The following is a 22,062-nucleotide window of genomic DNA, read 5'->3' on the forward strand; positions in this document are numbered from 1 at the left end:
AATGTATGTCCTGTTGTTTGTTGTATTATAACGGTACTGTATGTCCTGTTGTTTGTTGTATTATAACGGTACTGTACGTCCTGTTGTTTGTTGTATTATAACGGTACTGTACGTCCTGTTGTTTGTTGTGTTATAACGGTACTGTATGCACTGTCGTTTGTTGTATTATAACGGTACTGTACGTACTGTTGTTTGTTGTATTATAACGGTACTGTACGTCCTGTTGTTTGTTGTATTATAACGGTACTGTACGTCCTGTTGTTTGTTGTATTATAACGGTACTGTACGTCCTGTTGTTTGTTGTATTATAACGGTACTGTACGTCCTGTTGTTTGTTGTATTATAACGGTACTGTATGTCCTGTTTTTTGTTGTATTATAACGGTACTGTATGTCCTGTTGTTTGTTGTATTATAACGGTACTGTATGCACTGTTGTTTGTTGTATTATAACGGTACTGTATGCACTGTTGTTTGTTGTATTATAACGGTACTGTATGTAATGTTGTTTGTTGTATTATAACGGTACTGTATGTTCTGTTGTTTGTTGTATTATAACGGTACTGTATGCACTGTTGTTTGTTGTATTATAACGGTACTGTACGTCCTGTTGTTTGTTGTATTATAATGGTACTGTACGTCCTGTTGTTTGTTGTATTATAACGGTACTGTACGTCCTGTTGTTTGTTGTATTATAACGGTACTGTACGTCCTGTTGTTTGTTGTATTATAACGGTACTGTATGTTCTGTTGTTTGTTGTATTATAACGGTACTGTATGTTCTGTTGTTTGTTGTATTATAACGGTACTGTACGTCCTGTTGTTTGTTGTATTCTAACGGTACTTGTACGTTCTGTTGTTTGTTGTATTCTAACGGTACTGTATGTCCTGTTGTTTGTTGTATTCTAACGGTACTGTATGTCCTGTTGTTTGTTGTATTATAACGGTACTGTATGCACTGTTGTTTGTTGTATTATAACGGTACTGTATGTCCTGTTGTTTGTTGTATTATAACGGTACTGTATGTCCTGTTGTTTGTTGTATTATAACGGTACTGTACGTCCTGTTGTTTGTTGTATTATAACGGTACTGTATGTCCTGTTGTTTGTTGTATTATAACGGTACTGTATGTCTTGTTGTTTGTTGTATTATAACGGTACTGTATGTCCTGTTGTTTGTTGTATTATAACGGTACTGTATGTCCTGTTGTTTGTTGTATTATAACGGTACTGTATGTACTGTCGTTTGTTGTATTATAACGGTACTGTACGTCCTGTTGTTTGTTGTATTATAACGGTACTGTATGCACTGTTGTTTGTTGTATTATAACGGTACTGTATGTACTGTTGTTTGTTGTATTTTAACGGTACTGTATGTCCTGTTGTTTGTTGTATTATAACGGTACTGTATGTCCTGTTGTTTGTTGTATTATAACGGTACTTTATGTACTGTTGTTTGTTGTATTATAACGGTACTTTATGTACTGTTGTTTGTTGTATTATAACGGTACTGTATGTCCTGTTGTTTGTTGTATTATAACGGTACTGTATGCACTGTTGTTTGTTGTATTATAACGGTACTGTACGTCATGTTGTTTGTTTTATTATAACGGTACTGTACGTCCTGTTGTTTGTTGTATTATAACGGTACTGTATGCACTGTTGTTTGTTGTATTATAACGGTACTGTATGCACTGTTGTTTGTTGTATTATAACGGTACTGTATGCACTGTTGCTTGTTAACTTCTTTATTTTGATGTTCTACATAGTGAAAACTACGAGACTCATGAACCGGCAGTCTTGCTGAAGAGGATGAGACATCACGAGGGGTCCATCTACTGTCTGGCCTGGAATGGAACAGGTGATCTTCTGGCGACAGGTTCCAATGACAAGACAATCAAGCTGACAAGATTCAATCAAGAACTCTGCAATGTTGAGGGTAAATACATTTTCAGTGTAACGAAGACGATTCAAATGACGTCACTAAGAGTTTCGTGTCGTTTTACATAAGAACTGAATCGATTTGTTAACAACTTGTTTTAATAATTTAGAAATTAGAGGTTTTTAGCTAATCCCATAAGTTAGAATATTCAAAGTTTTTCGTAGAATCTCCTTTTATGTGGTATCTGACATAGCTTCGTCGAATATCCTAGGTTAGTGTCTTAAATGTTTTCATACATTCCTCTTTTCTATGGGTTCTACATGTTCCTGTCGAATCCCCTAAGTAAAAGTCTTAAATGTTTTCACATATTTTCCTTTTTCTATGGGTTCTACATGTTCCCGTTGAATCCCCTAAGTAAAAGTCTTAAATGTTTTCATACGTTCCCCTTTTCTATGGATTCTACATGTTCCTGTCGAATTCCCTAAGTAAAAGTCTTAAATGTTTTCATACGTTCCCCTTTTCTATGGATTCTACATGTTTATGTCGAATTCCCTAAGTAAAAGTCTTAAATGTTTTCGTACATTCCCCTTTTCTATGGGTTCTACATGTTCCTGTCGAATCCCCTAAGTAAAAGTCTCACATTCTTCCTTTTCTAGTGGTTCTATTATTTTCCCTCAATCTCTTAATTAATGACTTAGTTTTCATTCTAAAGAACCATTCTTAGTTATTGGTTCTAATTCCTTACGGCTTGGCTTGGCGTGATGGTTAGGGCACTTGACTCATTCTGTGGGCCACGGACTCCAAACCCATTGCCGAACTTGCTTGCCTTGTCAGGCGTAAGGGCGTTATACTGTGACGGTTAATCCCATTGTTCAGTTAGAGTAATATAAAAGATTGCGGTGGGTATGTTGACTACCAGCCTTTTCTCTAGTCTATTACTTCAAATTGAGAGATCGCTAGAACTCGTATAGCTTTGTCCGAAATCCAACAAACAAACGTTTCTCTAGAATCCCCTAAGTAAAGTATCGAATATATTTACTTCCAAACTTCCTTCGTAACAAACTTTTTATATCTTTGAAATGAGGGCTTCAATGGAACTTCTTTAGTTGAGAGTTTTAATAAATATAGTTTTATCAGTGTCTGTATCCGCAGAATTTCTGTTTATAAAAGCTTTAAATTCGTTGTGTTATATAATCGAAACTTGAATGTCGATTCTTTTTTATTTTTATTTGGAACTCAAATATCTTTTACATTCGTCTAAAATACGATCCACGTAGGAACTGGTACAGATGAAAATTCTTTAGCGTTTAATTTGATGATATAAAACCAATTTATACGTTTAAGTGACAATTCAACCGTTTGTTAAAAATTAAATAAGTATACAGTAAACAATTAATTTTTGACAAACGATTACGTTCTATCTCGAAAGAATTATTCTTGTATCTAAGAAAACAACAACTAAACAATGTCCTGTTCCCACACCGGGTATCGAAGTCACAAATTTTGCACCACTAGCTTTCAGACTGAGCCAATGAAAAACATTTCTCTGTGTTTAGGTAATTTTGAAAGATAACTCTCAGATCTTCATTGCAATAAGTTATTCGTTGGGGAAAATAGTCTCTTTATAACTAATTTAATACTAAACCTTGGGGGCTATAAGTCTGAAAATATATACTAAAATCCAATATAAGATACTCGTTTCGGTTTTATGGAAATACGGCTTTCGAAAGGTCATAAACGTACTATAAACAAACTGGCATTTTATGAATATAGAATCCAACAAAGACTACAGTAAAAAGGCAGTAATAAAAGGGTAGTACTCCAAAAATGGCCAAGTTTGAAGTACATGAACTTTCTCTTAGATGGAGTACCAATTTTAAGAAATAACCATCTTTTATGTAGAAAGTGATTAGATAACCCGAACAAAAAAATCATATTTCAAAAACTGTGTTTTATTGTTTTGTTACTGCCACACAAGTGTTGTTATGGTTCTATTATTGACCCACAGGTGTCGTTGGAAAGCTAACTGTGCATAAAGGAACTGTACGAGACTTGTGTTTTATGGAAGACCTGAGTAACCGGTCCAACTTGCTAATCAGTGGCGGATCCTTGGACAACAAAATTTTCATAACCGACTGTGAAACAGGAACGACATTCCAGACCTTTACTGGACATTGCGGTCAGTCTCAACTTTAGGTTAAAGCCACAGGCACAAGCCTAGTTACAATCATTAAACAATTACAAATTATTCAACGACCCCCACTTTCCACTACTTGACGCCTCTTATTTAATGGATACTAATCTCCCCCCCCCCAAAAAAAAAAAATTCTTTAAACTACAAAGGATAATTTCCCAAAAGAACAACACGTTTCCGAGCCTTGTTATAACGACCTCTCATTGCTAACATTCTGTTTCAATTTCTGGACTAACTAAATAACAGTTTCTTTCTTTCTCAAACATAAATTTAGAAGGCTAAGTGAAAGTTTACTTTATATTGTACTTATTGGTAACAAACGTATAGTATACAATAACAGTGGTGCTAACAATATTCCTTTGCCATATGTTGTATTAGAAACAATTATAGACAAGTAAGTGTTGCAAAAATGGGTAATTATAACTTAATGGTTAATTTATCATTATTAAAATACATTATTATAGATAATATAAAAGTAAAGTGAATAATTTGATCAATTTTACAATGCAGTGGTATTTGTTTTAAACTACGATTCTAAAATATTTTTTCCAGATGATTTATATCAATCCTCACAATTCAGCCATGTTGTTTAACTGCCATTGAATCACCTAATTTTTCATATAACTTTACTAATATTCATGTAGTTTGTTTGGGAAGATCACTTCATGTTTGTGAGCGAACGGCCACATTTTCATCGTTCAGCTATCATTTTTTCCGTATTCGTTACGTGCTTGTGATGACTACTTGGTAAAAAGATCATTCTGTACCTGTCGGCAGTCAGGGTGCCATCAATTTTACATTGATTTCCAAAATTAGGTGTGATGCAGCACACACTTATATTGGTCCCTCAGTATGCTTTATTATAGACGTTATACGTTTGCCTTGATGCTCTTTACTATACAAAAAAACCCATAGTTTATTGCTGCTAAACAATTTATACTTGGTAAATTTGGATTCACCAGTAAAGAGCACCTGCTTTCATATTCCCTGATCCTATTGTTTTCTTACATCTTCTAATGAAACATGACATTTTGCCTCAATCTATCACTTTGATTCTTACAAGAATTCTAGTAAGAACCATAAATGCATCATCATCCTCTGGGAATAGTATCATTGGCTTTGTTTTTTTATGACCATTATGGCCACGTGTCACTGTCTGATTAGTTGGATGACTCACAGAGATTAATAGCGCAAACAATTGACACGTGATTGTACTCTGGTACAGTAATTGTATTTTACCATTCTTTCATCCATGATTACTTGCAGTTCTGTATGTAATGATAACAAAATTATAATTTTATTCTTATGAAGTTGTGCTTATATTATATTAATAAATAGACAATGAGCAATGTCGTAATGGAGTGTTATAGTTCTGAAGATATTTTTCTAGGTGTGTGTGTGAAATAAAATAGTTTCTGTCTATTGCAGAAATACTTCACGTATCTTGTAGGAAGTTTATTCATCGTTGTTTTAAATAAATAACTACCTAAACGAATATCAAATAACAGGTACAATTCTATCACTTTACACCTGGGGTGGAGCCATGTTTGTCAGTGGATCTCACGACAGAACGATTCGTCTATGGGACCTACGATCCAGAGGCTGCGTTGACGTCATATCCGCTCCATCAACTTCCGGTACTGGACCAGGTGAGAAAGCTTTATTTATTGCTCGATGTTTTCACCTGCAATATTTGCAGTTAGTTTTACTTAAACAAAGCGAAACGAAAAGCTCCTTGGAAGAATCGTCAAATCGTTTCAGTATATACCAAAAGTAACTTTAAAATTTTCTTAATTATCAAATAGTTGTTTGTTTTTTTTTATGCGAAAATGAAAGGTAAAATTAAACTGCTCTACTGAAGTTGTAGCCTAGTTATACATTCTGGAAGTTTAACTTGTTACTATGGTAACAGACTAAATACGTGTTACTAGTTTATGTTAAACTGTGGTAACAGCACAAAAGTGTACATGCTGAAACGTGCTGTTATTTTTTAACTGGTTACTATAGCAACAAAATAGCATCCTGTTAACTCAGCGGGACGTTTGAGTGCAATGGGTAAGTAAATACAGACAGCTTATTGACTCGTTTTATGTTTAGCAACAACAAAATAAGAGGTGCTCGCCGAAATCTACTGTTCTTTTTGTTTATTTGGTTGCTATGCGACCTAAATAAGATGTAGACGCTGAAAGCTAGTAGCTTTCTTTATTTGAATATGCTACCATAGTAACAGGATAAAACATTTGAATGTGTTACTATGGTAACAGGATAAAACAACAAGCCACTTGTATTATTGAGTAATTGCACGAATACACTTATGTTTCGTATTTAAGTGCTCAATATTTCTGTTGTGGACAACAAGGACCTTATTATTTTCAACTGTAACTTCTCTATTGGTGTATAAATTCGCCTGACAACTAAGAAATTAAATATATATATATATATATATATATATCCATCATCATGATGAATTCAGCAGTTGACAGAGATTTCAAATAGAAAAAAATTGCCGAGTTAAAAAATAAAAAAGATTGTTTTTAAAATCGGGAAATTTAAAAAGAGTTTTTATTATCCATGAACTCTTTAGTATTTAACTTTTAAACAAGGAGCTTTACTGTGAGAATTTATACACAAATACCATCACTATTACAATTAGTCTTAGTAATTAGTCCTAGTAATTAGTCTTAGGATCTTAATAAATTTTTAATTTCACTCAATGTTTTGGTTAGTTCCTTCCTTATACGGAATTTTGGAACAGATAAAAAACATAAAACTTTTCCATACGATATAATTTGAGGATTCGATATGATGTATCCTTCCAGGGCCTGGCATGGCCAAGCGCGTAAGGCGTGCGACTCGTAATCCGAGGGTCGCGGGTTCGCGCCCGCGTCGCGCTAAACATGCTCACCCTCCCAGCCGTGGGGGTGTATAATGTGACGGTCAATCCCACTATTCGTTGGTAAAAGAGTAGCCCAAGAGTTGGCGGTGGGTGGTGATGACTAGCTGCCTTCCCTCTAGTCTTACACTGCTAAATTAGGGAGGGCTAGCACAGATAGCCCTCGTGTAGCTTTGTGCGAAGTTCAAAACCAAAAACAAACTATTCGGAATCTCCGGGTCGCGGGTTTGAATCGCTTTACCGAAAATACCCACCCTATCAGTCTTTAGAACGTTATAATGTGTTGGTCAATCTCACTGTTAGCCCGATGGATGTTTTTGATTAGTTAGTTACCTTTTCTATCACTTCTAAATTAGGGGCGCTAATAGTTTTGTTCGAATTTAACAGAGCACAGTTGTGTGACCAAGTTGTTCAGATAACACCTGATCCATCTCATCGCTGAATGGGAAGACAATAAGATGGTGTTATATTTATACTAATTTAGAACTAGTAGATGGTATATCTCGTTCTTTTACAGAATTAATTATTAATTAAAAAAAGGATACGTCATTCGTGTAAAAAATAAAATTATTTTATTCAGGAAACCGGATATCACAGAAGGTATCAAAATATTTCTTATTGTGGGAACTTCTTATTTCCCTTACGGATATCACAGAAGGTATCAAAATATCTCTTATTGTGGAGACTTCTTACTTCCCTTACAGATATCAAAGAAGGTATCAAAATATATTTTACTTTGGGGACTTCTTATTCCCCTAACGGATATCACAGAAGGTTTCAAAATATCTCTTATTGTGGAGGCTTCTTATTTCCCTAACGGATATCACAGAAGGTATCAAAAGATTTCTTATTGTGGGGACTTCTTATCCCCCTTACGGATATCACAGAAGGTATCAAAATATTTCTTATTGTGGGGACCTCTTATCCCCCTTACGGATATCACAGAAAGTATCAAAATATTTCTTATTGTGGGGACTTCTTATCCCCCTTACGGATATCACAGAAGGTATCAAAATATTTCTTACTGTGGGGACTTCTTATCTCCCTTACGGATATCACAGAAGGTATCAAAATATCTCTTATTGTGGGGACTTCTTATCCCCCTAACGGATATCGCAGAAAGTATTGTAAAGCATTATAGGCCTTTAGACTTGCCGCTTAGCCACCAGGAGGTGGCCCTTCAGACATCGTGGACAGGTATCACAGAATGAAATAATGTAGCTCTTATATCACACTTCGAAAAATGTTTAACTATCACCAAGTTCTATCACACATCTTTTCAAAATGTACTCATAATATTTGTAGTAAACATATATGTGAATAATGCAAAGTTGACTATTAAATTCAATGATGAGAATAAAAAAAATCGAAACCCTGTAATCCGGGCGCTTTCGAAAGGTTCAACCTTTCTCCTTGAGGGGCAAACCTTAAAAAGACGAAAGGTCCATATTTCGAACGTGCACCTGGTTGTGGTGTTTCGTATCTTTGTGCTAATTTGACTTTACAAAGGTTTTTTTTTTAACATCATATATCGGTAACAAAAATAATGTTTATGTGATATTTGATATTTCTTACAGTTTAAAAAGATAATCATCTTTAATAGAACAACGACGTTATGTTATTTTACAGGCAGTTCGGTCTGTACAGTTTGTGTTGACCCCTCAGGTCGACTGCTGGTCTCCGGCCACCAGAACTCCACGTGTATGCTATATGACCTCACTGGTAAGAAGGTTATCCAATGTTTCCAACCGCATACCGCCGAAATCAGGACCGTTCGATTCTCGCCCAAAGCTTATTATTTGCTTACTGGATCGTTCGATAAGAAGGTGATCTTATCTGATATGCAAGGTGAGTCACATCTAGGTGGCGTTTTCTGAAAGTGACTAATAACTAATCAGACACTAGAAACTGAACCCAAGTTTGTTGATAACTGATCGGGTAACAGACACCGATAATATGTACGAACATAAGACTGTTTCTCATTGACCCTTGCTAGGACCTTAGAACAACGTGGTGCAAGCAAACTCGACTTTTTACACATGAGCTAACAACTTTCTCTTAGTGGCTCGGATATAGCCTTGGTTATAACAGTAACAAGTAATTTTGAAACTAGAAGAGCTGATGGGGTCATTCAGTTCTTTCACACGACAATTTGCAAAATAACGTGCAGAGTTTTTATAGACAAAACAGAAAACAATAGAATTCTTTATTTGTAAGAAAACAAAGAGGTTTTAGTTGATTGTTTTTCATTAAGCATAAAGCTACACAATGGGCTGTCTGTGCTCTGCCCACATCGGGTATCGAAACTCTATTTCTACCATTATAAGTCCACAGACATGCTGCTGTGCCACTGAATTAGGCTTCTTTACAAATATCAGTTTCATTCCAAGTATTTCAGCCACATCAAATTATTAATTTTTTTTTTACGTGTATTATTTTGGCCAGACAGTTGTTGTTGTATATGTACGTCGATAAGAAATTAATTCTGTATAATAAACGATAATAGTCTCAGTTTTTAATTAACATATTTGTATTGTAGGTGTCATGATTAAACATACTATTAAGTATAGCCCCGTTTTAGCTTCAGCAGTAAATCTTAAGGCTTATAACGTTACAAGTCAGGTTTCGATACCTGCGGTGTAGTGTAGCTTTGTGTTTAACTACAAATAACCAAATAAAATACCAGCTATATACATATATATATATATACACGTATTTAGTTAGTTACGATCTGTACAGGTAGCGTGCTCTGATCAAAAGTTAATATAAATTATTTTTTTATTGTTCATCAGGTGACCTTTCCCAGCCAATCCCAAGCGTCGTAATTGCCGAACTCAAAAACAAAGTAATCCAAGCACGCTGGCATCCTAGTGAGTTTTCGATTCTCACTACCAGTGCAGACAAGAGTGCCACCTTGTGGGGATTATCAACAAACTGAGTATTATGATGGCCATCTTTAATTTTAATTATAATAGATAAACAACTATGTTACATTGTGTATATTTAGACAGCTCTTTATAAATAATGATACAGTTGTAGAATCGACAGAAAAAGTATTCCTTACAATGACACGTGAAATAAAAATGTTATGTAAATCACATTAGAAATATAATACATGCATATTAAACAAATATTTACTGCAATATTACATGATTCTGAAATATATCACATTTTATTTTTACATTGTTATTAAAAATTTTCTATTATTATTTCGTCTGTTTTAACCCTAACAACGAGAGCCGATTAAGCCTGCTTAGGTTTTGAGAGGTTGATGTATCTTTTAGGAAGGAGAATTGTTTGTATCTTTAAAAAATTACAAGATTGGGGCTGCAGCCTCATCAGCTCTCATTACGTTTTTTTTTTTTTGGTTTCATCTTGATTTCAGATGTTTGTATTTACCGAAATATTTTACCTTGTGCACGTGTGTGTCCTGCATTTAAAATTTATTTTATTAGTTCTTTAAAAATAACTGGAACTAAAGCAGAACTTGAAATAACGAAGTACAATATTATAAACCATAATGTAGAAAAATAAAAATAGTTTCTCTTGCATTGGTGAGAGTATAGCTATATTTCTGTAATCTCGAGGGCTTATAATGCTGTAATTCGGTGTTCGATCCTTTATTTAAAAACAGCAAAACAAATATAAAACACTGAGTATATCCATGTTGTTCGGTGGCATTTTAGTAACGTGAGGGGAAAACGAGTTGTCCCCTGATACGTAAACTGTAAGTTAGACTAATGTAAACATTTTTTTTACAGTGTTTGTAATACATTAAAAGATATTGACTGAAAGTCATATGCTCAAACTCAAACTGTAAATGTTATTTGATTCAACATTTTAGGTTTCCTGTCATTTACAAATGTGTATACAGACATGTCCTCGTGGTCAGTGAAACGGTGGTACTGTTGTAATGCATCTCAGTGGTCAGTGAGACGGGAATACCATTGTAATGTGTCTCAGTGGTCAGTGAGATAGAGTAATAGTGTAACGTACCTTAGCGGTCAGTGAGATTAGGGTGTGGCCATGAGGTCTTGAAAGAATGAATTGTGTTTCGATGTTGTTGCTATTGGTGAACGTCAACATGATCAAAAAGTTCAAGGTCACCAAATATTCAGTAGTTTTCTTCAGATGTGTTATCGGTTTACCAGTATTATTCAGACTGCTATATATATAATAATAATAATAATCCTGTGTGTAAGTTTCTAACAGGAACAGACTTAAAATATAACTGTTGAAAAGTTTATTTATGTATATTTTTTTATGGATAATGGTGAACTTTTATAGTAATCTAACATTTTTTTATTAAACCTGTTATCAACTTTGTGTGGATATATGATAAGTAATATTATTTCACGTGTGAATAAAAAATATTCAAGTTTCGAAAGTGTCTGTGGATATTTGAATTCTTTAGTTAGCACATCCGGGTACATTAATATGTAAGCTCTACTACAAAACCACCGTGTTTATTCTGTGGATTCCTCAAAAACCAACGGCACTTAACAGCACTTCAGCGATTTCTGGGTTAAGTTGTAGGTAATCGTTGATGACGAGAAACCCACTTGAAATAAAAATGTATCTCAGAACGGCTGGTATTGGTATTAACACTTATATTGATAAGGAGAGAACAACGTTTCGACCTTCCTACGTCATCTTCAGGTTAAGAAAGAGAGAGTTTGAATGTGACCGTTGACGGACACATGTCTTAGGAACGAGAGTATAAACGGGTACGGAATTGTAGGGGGCGTTGCAGTTAGATGTAAGTTATTAATAGTATAGGTATAAAGGTGTTCCTTTATGTTGGTTTTAGTTGTATAAGTAAGGCTTCTTTAATTTTGTGTTTGTTTATGTTTGTTTCCTTACTTATTATCTGGGTGTTTTCTATGGTTATGTTGTGTGTATTTGATTTGCAGTGTTCAAAAGCGTGTGAAGGCGTTTTCTTGTGTTTTTTGAATCTAGTTTCCATTTTTCTGCTTGTTTCTCAAATATAGAAGTCGTAGCACTCGTTGCATTGTATTCTATAAATTATGTTGGTGTTGTGTTTGTCAGTGTAGTTTTTACATCGTATAGACTTCAGTTTTGTACCTGTTAATCTATCTTAAGTGAGCCACGTGCTTCGAAAATCGTAGTGTCACGTGAGTAGACACAATCGCCATCCTGTGTTTCGTATTTCTGGATGGGACTACTCGAGGTTCTTCGAGAATGCTCAGGGAAGAATTAACCGAACACATACATTTTGAAACCTTACTACCTGGTAATTCTTGGGATGTTGGAAAACCTGGAAAAGCGTTAAAATAAAAGGAGAAATAATCTCTAAAGGTGACGGAGTTCATAGGGAAGTATACAGGTTTGCTCTAGCAGTTCTAAGAAATTAGAACTTTAGAAAAAAAACTGACGTATGTTATGTGCAGATAGAAATAACAGTAATCAGACTTTAATAATATTTGTAACGAGCATAGGAAGCATAATATTATTCCGGCGGAAAATGTGTTTAGTTACAATGGCAGTTCTTAGTCTTTGACTGCTAATGTTAATACTTGTCTATGAAAATCAGTTCACGCTGATCGAGTCGTTCTCTCTCATCAGAAGTTAATTCTAGAGGAACTAATTGGTAAGCCTAACAAGAGTTACGGATTCCCATGTTGAAGAGTTTGTTTGTTGGAAGCTAAGCACGAAGCTGCACAATGGGTTACCTGTGCTCTGCCCACTAAGGGTATCAAAACCCGGTTTCTAGTGTTGTAAGTCCGCAGACATATCGCTGTGCCACTACGGGCTTGAATAGAGAAGTCCAAAGAAAAGAAACGTCAGTTCCACTGGTTATAGCAACCGGTTGATTGATCTCTGACAGTGGATTGGGCGTGGCCTGGTGATCAGCATGCCGAATTGTGAATCTGAAGATCCGTGGTTCGAGTTCCATTACCGTAAAAGAAAAAACTCTCTCTCTTGAGTCATTGGATGTGTTATAAAAGTGACAGTCAAAATCCCGTTATTCGATGAAAGTAGCCAAAGGGGTGAGCAGCTTGGATACTGTTGAGTGGGTAGCTGCCTTCTCTTATGATATATCAGTTCCAAATTGGGGTGCATAGCATTCAAGTAGTCCATATAACAAAACTATGTACTAGATGATGAAATACGGCGTTAAATATTGATAATAGAACCGGAATAGTCACAAAATAGTTTTGTTAATCTCGCACCCCTCCTGGGTTTGGAGATTTGTCGTCTTTCCCAAGAGGAGGGATGGGGGTTGAGGGTTGAAGCCACTTCCTTTTAGTCTTGTAGATTGTGAGTTAATGTTTACACGTTCATCATTTTAAATATTAACCAATCAAATAACATTAGTAAACGTTAAACAACCAATAATAGGAAGGCTTGCAGTAGGTGGAAGTGTGGATATCATAATTGATAAACTTGCTGTGATTTGTTTCGGAAAAATTGATCTGTTAGATTGGAGAAACAAAAGTTATGTGAGTTTAGAAGAAAAACCCTCTTCGTAGAAATGACGTATCAGCAGAAGGAAAATATGAAAATGTTCTATACGTTGTATACAAAAGGTTTCCTTTATAGAGTACAGTATAATATCAAAATAAATAGATAATTTAAAAACTAACAAAAAACAGCAAGGAAATGTAAATAAAGGAGATAAAAGTCTTTTTGTTTTAGCACAAAAAATCGCATTTTGTCTGTTTGCATTCTGTCCATCGTGGAATCGAACCATTACTTTAAAATGTCTTAGAGTATATAGAGGTGGCTCAAATCGTGTTATAAACGTTAGGCCTAAATATGGATCGCACGAGCTTTCTTTCTCTTGGAACTATTTAAACTTACTTAATTATTAAAATATTACTCATTACAATCCTGCCAGTAAAGCAATTACTTCATTCCTCAGTATGGCGTTCTAGAATTTATTAGCCATGGCTGTGATGTAAGCCTTGTTGTATTTCAAGTTTCACATCCGCTCGTCAGCTAATGTTACACTGTTTTGTTTATATTTCCTTCATAATAACTGACGTCACAATATACTGTATATATATTTCCTTTTTAGTTCTGTAGTACTATTTAAAAAAAAAAACTTACTGGTACACTTTTGAGATTTACTTAAATAATATTAATAAACAAATACCACCCGATGGCTCAGCGTTGAGCCTGAGGTATTATAATGTTAAAATTCAGGGTTCGATCCCTGCAATTGAAATACTGTACATAGACCACTGTGTATTACCTATGAATAGTATGTAATAAAGTAGAGACAACGTCGTCTCGTGAGTCAGAATTACCCTAAAATAATTTATTTAAAGCTGTTCAAGAAATATTTAAAAACTGAAACAAATAACGATTCATTCTCCATGGTTTGAAAAGAAAACAAAAGCAGCTTATTTCAACAGATTAGTTTTGCATGAAGAAGAAAACAGACAATTCTTGTAGAAACATTTTCACGTGCATTATACAAAAGCGACATTGATTGATGGGAAAAGCGAGTAACGATACAGAATCTAATGTTGTATTTCCTTCCCAGCATACCATTCTCCAGGATAACACATACAGTTTTGAGATTATTTTCATATTTCTTAAAGTTTTTCACAAGTTGTTCTTACCTGACACAGGGTTTTATCACGTATACAACAGGCTTCTGAATTAGTAGTTAAACTTAATCTGTTTGTTTAATAATAACACGTTTATTTTGGATAAAACGTTACTATGAATATTGTCACTAACAATATTTTAAAATTTTACCTAAAACTATTGTCACTAGCACTATTTTAAAATTTTACCTAAACTATTGTCACTAACACTATTTTAAAATTTTACCTAAAACTATTGTCACTAACATTATTTTAAAATTTTACCTGAAACTATTGCCACTAGCACTATTTTAAAATTTTACCTAAAACTATTGTTACTAACACTATTTTAAAATTTTACCTAAAACTATTGTCACTAGCACTATTTTAAAATTTTACCTGAAACTATTGCCACTAGCACTATTTTAAAATTTTACCTAAAACTATTGTCACTAACATTATTTTAAAATTTTACCTACAACTATCGTCACTAACACTATTTTAAAATTTCAACTAAACTATTGTTACTAAGACTATTTTAAAATGTTACCTAAAGCTATTGTTAAAAATTTTGTTTTTATAAACTATAATTAATTTTATAACTGCAGAAATGAGATCGTTTATTTGGTTTCATAACCTCATTAGTAAGTTTATAATTATAAATATATGAAATTAGTTTCAGTTTGAATAAAGAGGCTTAAAACGTATAACCCTTGAATTAAAGTTTTTATAAGTTAAATATGAAACAAATTTATAACTGAGCTAAGACTTCATATTCATGAGAGTTGAGATGTAACTACAAACAACGATAACACGACATTCAAAGGTTCCTTTTAAACGATTTTAACCACATCAGAACTTTGACTGACTGTAAAATTAATGATGTTATATCTACAATTCTTAATTTTAGATTAATAATAAAAAAACATTCATTTATACAGACAACATTACGATATTATAAAGCTAATCTTATATTTGAAAAAATACACACGTGCGACTTAAGTACAACTCTGAAACCACAATTTGAAGACATTTCTTAGTATTTAAAGTCACAAGTGAATTTGAAACATTACATACCTTTTATAAATATGTTAAATAATAAACTTCTAATTAAAGTTAGATTAATATCATTTTAATAAACTTTGTGTTTTTTTCTTATACCTCAGACACATCGGGCTATCTGTTGTGTCTATTGAGGGGAATCGAATCTCTGATTTTAGCGTTGTAAAACCGTAGACTTACTGTTGTCCCAGCTAATGGATTGAAGAAAGCCTCTAAAATTTTATCTAACGTCCTGGTACATACCTTTCTGTATTAGTTACTATACTTTTATCTATCTTCCTGGTACGTACCATTCTGTGTTAGTTGTTGTACTTTTATCTAACTTCCTGGTACGTACCATTCTGTGTTAGTTATTGTACTTTTATCTAACGTCCTGGTACTACCACTCTGTGTTAGTTATTGTACTTTTATCTAACGTCCTGGTACTACCACTCTGTGTTAGTTATTGTACTTTTATCTAACTTCCTGGCACTACCACTCTGTGTTAGTTATTGTACTTTTATCTAACGTCCTGGTACGTACCATTCTGTGTTAGTTATTATACTTTTATCTAACGTCCTGGTACGTACCTTTCTGTGTTATTTGTTGTACTTTTATCTAGCTTCCTGGTACGTACCACTCTGTGTTAGTTATTGTACTTTTATCTAACGTCCTGGTACTACCACTCTGTGTTAGTTATTGTACTTTTATCTAACGTCCTGGTACTACCACTCTGTGTTAGTTATTGTACTTTTATCTAACGTCCTGGTACGTACCATTCTGTGTTAGTTATTATACTTTTATCTAACGTCCTGGTACGTACCTTTCTGTGTTATTTGTTGTACTTTTATCTAGCTTCCTGGTACGTACCATTCTGTGTTAGTTATTATACTTTTATCTAACTTCCTGGTACGTACCTTTCTGTGTTATTTATTGTACTTTTATCTAACTTCCTGGTACGTACCATTCTGTGTTAGTTATTATACTTTTATCTAACTTCCTGGCACGTACCTTTCTGTGTTATTTGTTGTACTTTTATCTAACGTCCTGGTACATACCTTTCTGTGTTAGTTATTATACTTTTATCTAACTTCCTGGCACGTACCTTTCTGTGTTATTTGTTGTACTTTTATCTAACGTCCTGGTACGTACCTTTCTGTGTTAGTTATTATACTTTTATCTAACTTCCTGGTACGTACCATTCTGTGTTATTTATTATACTTTTATCTAACGTCCTGGTACATACCTTTCTGTATTAGTTATTATACTTTTATCTAACTTCCTGGTACGTATCTTTCTGTGTTATTTGTTATACTTTTATCTAACTTCCTGGTACGTACCTTTCTGTGTTATTTATTATATATATTATCTAATGTCCTGGTACGTACCTGTAACTAGACATAGAGTCCGGCCTAAAGTTTAGCAGACTAAGATCTCTGCCAGTGAAACAGTTTCAATTAGACTGACCCTGACGTATGTGAACACAACCAAACGTTCTGTTCCTGGGACCTGGGTAAAAGATTAAGAAGGGGTAAACTTGAACTTTGAATTTCGTAGACGATGTAAAATCTGAGATGTTACTCCATCTAGCTCTCTGTTAGTTCCCAACCTGTTTTATTCAATCAAGAAACACGATCTGCAGTTCGTCAGGCCTAACATCCGTTTTCAGTATTTTTAATTTTACCTGTTTATATCACGAGTGCTACATGTGTTCTTTACCTTAGAGCAAAGACTATTCGCGGTGTATCGAACTTCAGATTTTAGCGTAAATTTACCAATGTCTAACAGCGAGATGTCACTCGTGTACGAAAAGTAGTATCGATTTGTTGTTGGATAACATAAGATAACTTTAAAGAAATGTTATTTAAAAGTTGATGACTATAATCAGGGCATAAGCGTAATACGCTTTACGTAAACTAGAGGACGCTTTTATCCATATGATTACACTATGTAACACAAATTTTGTTCCTGGATAGCATGTGTTATTCCTTAACTGGTTACGTTGTAAAAGTACAGAAAATGACCATTATTCCCTTCAAACTTTGCTTTTGTGACCTAGATAATGAGATTTAGAAATTAACCTATTTTCTATGTAAAAACGGAAATTTTGCACATTTTGCACATAAGGTCTGAATAAAACAACATATGAATCAAGATTTACATGTATTTGTACTAAAGTTATACAAAAATGTTTAGAAGTGAGTAGTTTTTCGAGATTTGCGACTGTAATGTAAATCACTTTCACGTGTCAGCCTTCAAATATAGTCTCCCATCATGTTTTCGTTATACGCTTCCAGGTCACAAAAGCAAAGTTTGAAGAGAAATATAGGTCTTTTCCATTTACTTTAGGCATGAGCAATTGGGAAATAACACTTTCTGTCCAGGAACAAGAAGAAGTAAACATTTTGTTACATTGAGTTATCAGTAGTGTATGAAGGAGTTGGAAAGTGGTGAGTGCTTGGTAGACACATCAGTAGTGTAGGAAGGAGTTGGTAAGTGGTGAGTGCTTGGTAGACACATCAGTAGTGTAGGAAGGAGTTGGAAAGTGGTGAGTGCTTGGCAGACACATCAGCAGTGTAGGAAGGAGTTGGAAAGTGGTGAGTGCCTGGCAGACACATCAGTAGTGCAGGAAGGAGCTGGAAAGCGGTGAGCGCCTGGCAGACACATCAGCAGTGTAGGAAGGAGCTGGAAAGCGGTGAGTGCCTGGCAGACAATCAGCAGTGTAGGAAGCCGAGCTGGTAAGTGGTGAGCGCCTGGCAGACACATCAGCAGTGCAGGAAGCCGAGCTGGAAAGCGGCGAGTGCCTGGCAGATCACATCAGCAGTGCAGGAATGAGCTGGAAAGTGGTGAGCGCCTGGCAGACACAATCAGCAGTGCAGGAAATGAGCCGGAAGCGGTGAGCGCCTGGCAGACATCAATCAGCAGTGCAGGAATGAGCCGGAGCGGTGAGCGCCTGGCAGATCACATCAGCAGTGCAGGAAATGAGCCGGAAAGTGGTGAGTGCCTGGCAGACAGATCACATCAGCAGTGTAGGAATGAGCCGGAAGCGGCGAGCGCCTGGCAGACAGACACATCAGCAGTGCAGGAAGGAGCCGGAAAGTGGCGAGCGCCTGGCAGACATCAATCAGCAGTGTAGGAAAATGAGCCGGAAAAGTGGTGAGCGCCTGGCAGACAGACACATCAGCAGTGCAGGAAGAGCCGGCGCGGTGAGCGCCTGGCAGACACATCAGCAGCGCAGGAAATGAGCCGGAGCGGTGAGCGCCTGGCAGACACATCAGCAGCGCGTGGGAAGGAGCCGGCGCTGGCGAGCGCCTGGCAGACACACAACAATCAGCAGTGCAGGAAAGGAGCCGGAGTGGCGAGCGCCTGGCAGACACCATCAGCAGTGCAGGAATGAGCCGGAAAGCGGTGAGCGCCTGGCAGACACATCAGCAGTGCAGGAAATGAGTTGGAGCGGTGAGCGCCTGGCAGATCACATCAGCAGTGCAGGAAGGAGCCGGAAAGCGGTGAGTGCCTGGCAGACACAATCAGCAGTGCAGGAAGGAGTTGGTAAGCGGTGAGCGCTTGGTAGATCACATCAGCAGTGCAGGAAGGAGCCGGAGCGGTGAGCGCCTGGCAGACACATCAGCAGTGTAGGAAGGAGCTGGAAAGCGGTGAGTGCTTGGCAGATCACATCAGCAGTGCAGGAAGGAGCCGGAAAGTGGTGAGTGCTTGGCAGACACATCAGCAGTGTAGGAAGGAGTTGGTAAGTGGTGAGTGCTTGGTAGACACATCAGTAGTGTAGGAAGGAGTTGGTAAGTGGTGAGTGCTTGGTAGACATATCAGTAGTGTAGGAAGGAGTTGGAAAGTGGTGAGTGCTTGACTAGACATAGTATTATAAGAATATATTTTACAGTTGCTATATATGCAAAAGGACCCAGCACTCTCTGTTTCAACACTTCTGGTTACTAGTCACCTCGATGTGATAAAGTAAAAACAAATCAACAGACTGACGTTTGTAATGCAATTGTAAAACACGTGACGACCACACTTCGACATATTTAAATTTTTTTATGGTTTTCTTCTTTACATTACAAGACACGTGTTAATTCAGACAAAATTCGGTAAAAATGTAAACTGTGTACATAACTGAATTAAATAGAAGTACCAGACGATTACCTGCTGTACTATTCTAGAATATAACGTCCCACTGGTGGAACAGAATTAAATCTACGAACCTACAACACTAAAATCTGGGGCTAGATTTCGTAGTGAACATAGCAGATAACCAAGTATGGCTTTACTCGAAAACAAACAACTCAGATCAAACGGAAAATAACAGCTAGGTAAAGGCAATGTTCACTGACAGAGAATGTTCTCAGTCTCTGTTATCCATAAAACGTGTTTACCTTTTTAGAATGTGCTGGCGTAAAAGTTTCTAGTGGGTCAGAAAAAGCTAAAGGCTTATAACACTAAAATCCAGGTTTCGATACCTGTGGCGGACACAGCACAGATAGCCTATTGGGTAGCCCTGTGGTTATCAAGAAACAAAGTTGTGTGAATATATAGCCAAAGTAACGTACGTTTAACTTTCGTTGACCAGTTGACTGTGGTCACCACAAGGTTCAAGACCTGGTAATCAGTGGTCAAATCCACTTTTTTGAAATATATTTTAGAATTTTTTCTGAAGCGAAGGTTGAAGTTCATATGGCAAAATGTGGCTTTTCAGATGTCTTTAGCCATTTGAAAATTTCAATTTCTAAATAACTTTCTTTTCTCGCCAAACAATTTCTCCGTGCTAAACGTAATACATGTAATATGTAAGCTTTAGGAACAAATGATGATGCGTTTCGTGAAACGTTTGTCCATGTAATACCCTCTAGGTGAGGAACAGTAATACCCTCTAGGTAAGGAACAGTAACACCCTCTAGGTAAGGAACACTAATACCCTCTAGGTAAGAAACAGTAACACCCTCTAGGTAAGGAACAGTAATACCCTCTAGGTAATGAACATGATTATCTTCAAATAAATGTCTACTGGACTGCATTTAAAACGATTTGTGGAAGTTTTCTGTTATTCTAAAGTATAATATTATAAACAACACAGCTATTGATATATTACATACGTATAACACATTTCTAATGATATATTACATACGTATAACACATTTGTATTGATATATTATATACGTATCACACATTTCTATTGATATATTATATACGTATCACACATTTCTATTGATATATTACATACGTATCACACATTTCTATTGATATATTACATACGTATAACACATTTCTAATGATATATTACATACGTATAACACATTTGTATTGATATATTACGTACGTATAACACATTTGTATTGATATATTATATACGTATCACACATTTCTATTGATATATTACATACGTATCACACATTTCTATTGATATATTACATACGTATAACACATTTCTATTGATATATTATATACGTGTAACACATTTCTATTGATATATTATATACGTATAACACATTTCTATTGATATATTACATACGTATAACACATTTCTATTGATATATTACATACGTATAACACATTTGTATTTCCTTTTTCTATATTCACACAGGTTTTGAATTTTATTTACTGTTAATTTTACGAATATTGTATTATTGTTGTTAATTAAGATTTGTACTGATTTAACGTTGCTTTTATACTAGCTCCACCTACAAATGGAACAAAGAAGACGTTTTATCATAACAACAACAATAAATTAGTTTATACGAAATTTCCAAAAGATTTCATTGTTTTCGAAATCTTCGAGAAAAAGTTTGAACTGACAAACTAGTGGAAAGACGCCCGTGTTTAATTTTAGACTACACTTACCTGATCAAACAAGGGCAATTTGGCCATCGTTCTTATAATGCATTCAAGATACTTAAAGTGCGAGAAACGTTTTAGCGGCAACGAAATCAAGATATTAAGCCTCGTGTTTACAATCTGGACACACTAGTCAATAGGCTACGCCATTTCGAAACGTTTTTGACTCCATGAAACCAGTGATCTAGAAGGCGTTTCTTCAGAGCACAGTTTTTGTTATTTAATATTTTTGTAACTAAAGGGTTTTGCCTCTGTCTTTGAGTTTTTCCATTTTTATCAGTTATACTTTGCTTACTACAGCAGGGGTACGACTTGTTGTGGGTTTTTCCCTAGACAGTCCTGGTACCCCAAATTGATCTATATTCCTTTGTTGTCTAATATCATTACGTAAAAGGGATATTCCCATCTTGTGCATGCTAAATTCTTCATCTTAAGATATTTTTATGATCCAGACCAATTTTTGGTAACATTACACAACCTGAGAATCAATAAATAATGTAAAAATGTTGTTCTGATATATCCCATTCCACCGCTCTTTTATATATATGAGAGTCACTTGACTGCCATATTCAAAAGCACTATAATGAAAAGATGTTCCAGATTGGTTAGTGTTCTGTTTTGTTGTTAAATATCAATCAACCCATTGTTATTG

At 35.4% G+C, this 22,062-nt stretch overlaps 2 protein-coding genes across 5 annotated transcripts in view; one reads left to right on the forward strand and one right to left on the reverse strand.

Moving 5' to 3' along the window:
- LOC143247843 (WD repeat-containing protein 47-like) overlaps positions 1–11,353 on the forward strand; it is a 32,538-nt gene extending 21,185 nt beyond the window's left edge. For all 3 annotated transcript variants that reach the window (XM_076496380.1, XM_076496381.1, XM_076496382.1), the window contains exons 3-7: positions 1,767–1,936; positions 3,888–4,058; positions 5,582–5,722; positions 8,596–8,814; positions 9,759–11,353. In XM_076496380.1, the coding sequence (XP_076352495.1) occupies positions 1,767–1,936; positions 3,888–4,058; positions 5,582–5,722; positions 8,596–8,814; positions 9,759–9,904 (847 nt within the window). In that variant the 3' untranslated portion in view covers positions 9,905–11,353. The remainder of the gene's footprint in view (positions 1–1,766; positions 1,937–3,887; positions 4,059–5,581; positions 5,723–8,595; positions 8,815–9,758) is intronic.
- The window catches only part of LOC143247845 (ubiquinone biosynthesis protein COQ4 homolog, mitochondrial-like), a 205,633-nt gene that overhangs the window by 92,595 nt on the left and 90,976 nt on the right, over positions 1–22,062 (reverse strand). The gene's annotated exons all lie outside the window — the stretch shown is intronic.

This window comes from Tachypleus tridentatus, chromosome 3 (assembly GCF_004210375.1).
Source record: "Tachypleus tridentatus isolate NWPU-2018 chromosome 3, ASM421037v1, whole genome shotgun sequence".
Taxonomy (NCBI): Eukaryota; Metazoa; Arthropoda; class Merostomata; order Xiphosura; family Limulidae; genus Tachypleus; species Tachypleus tridentatus.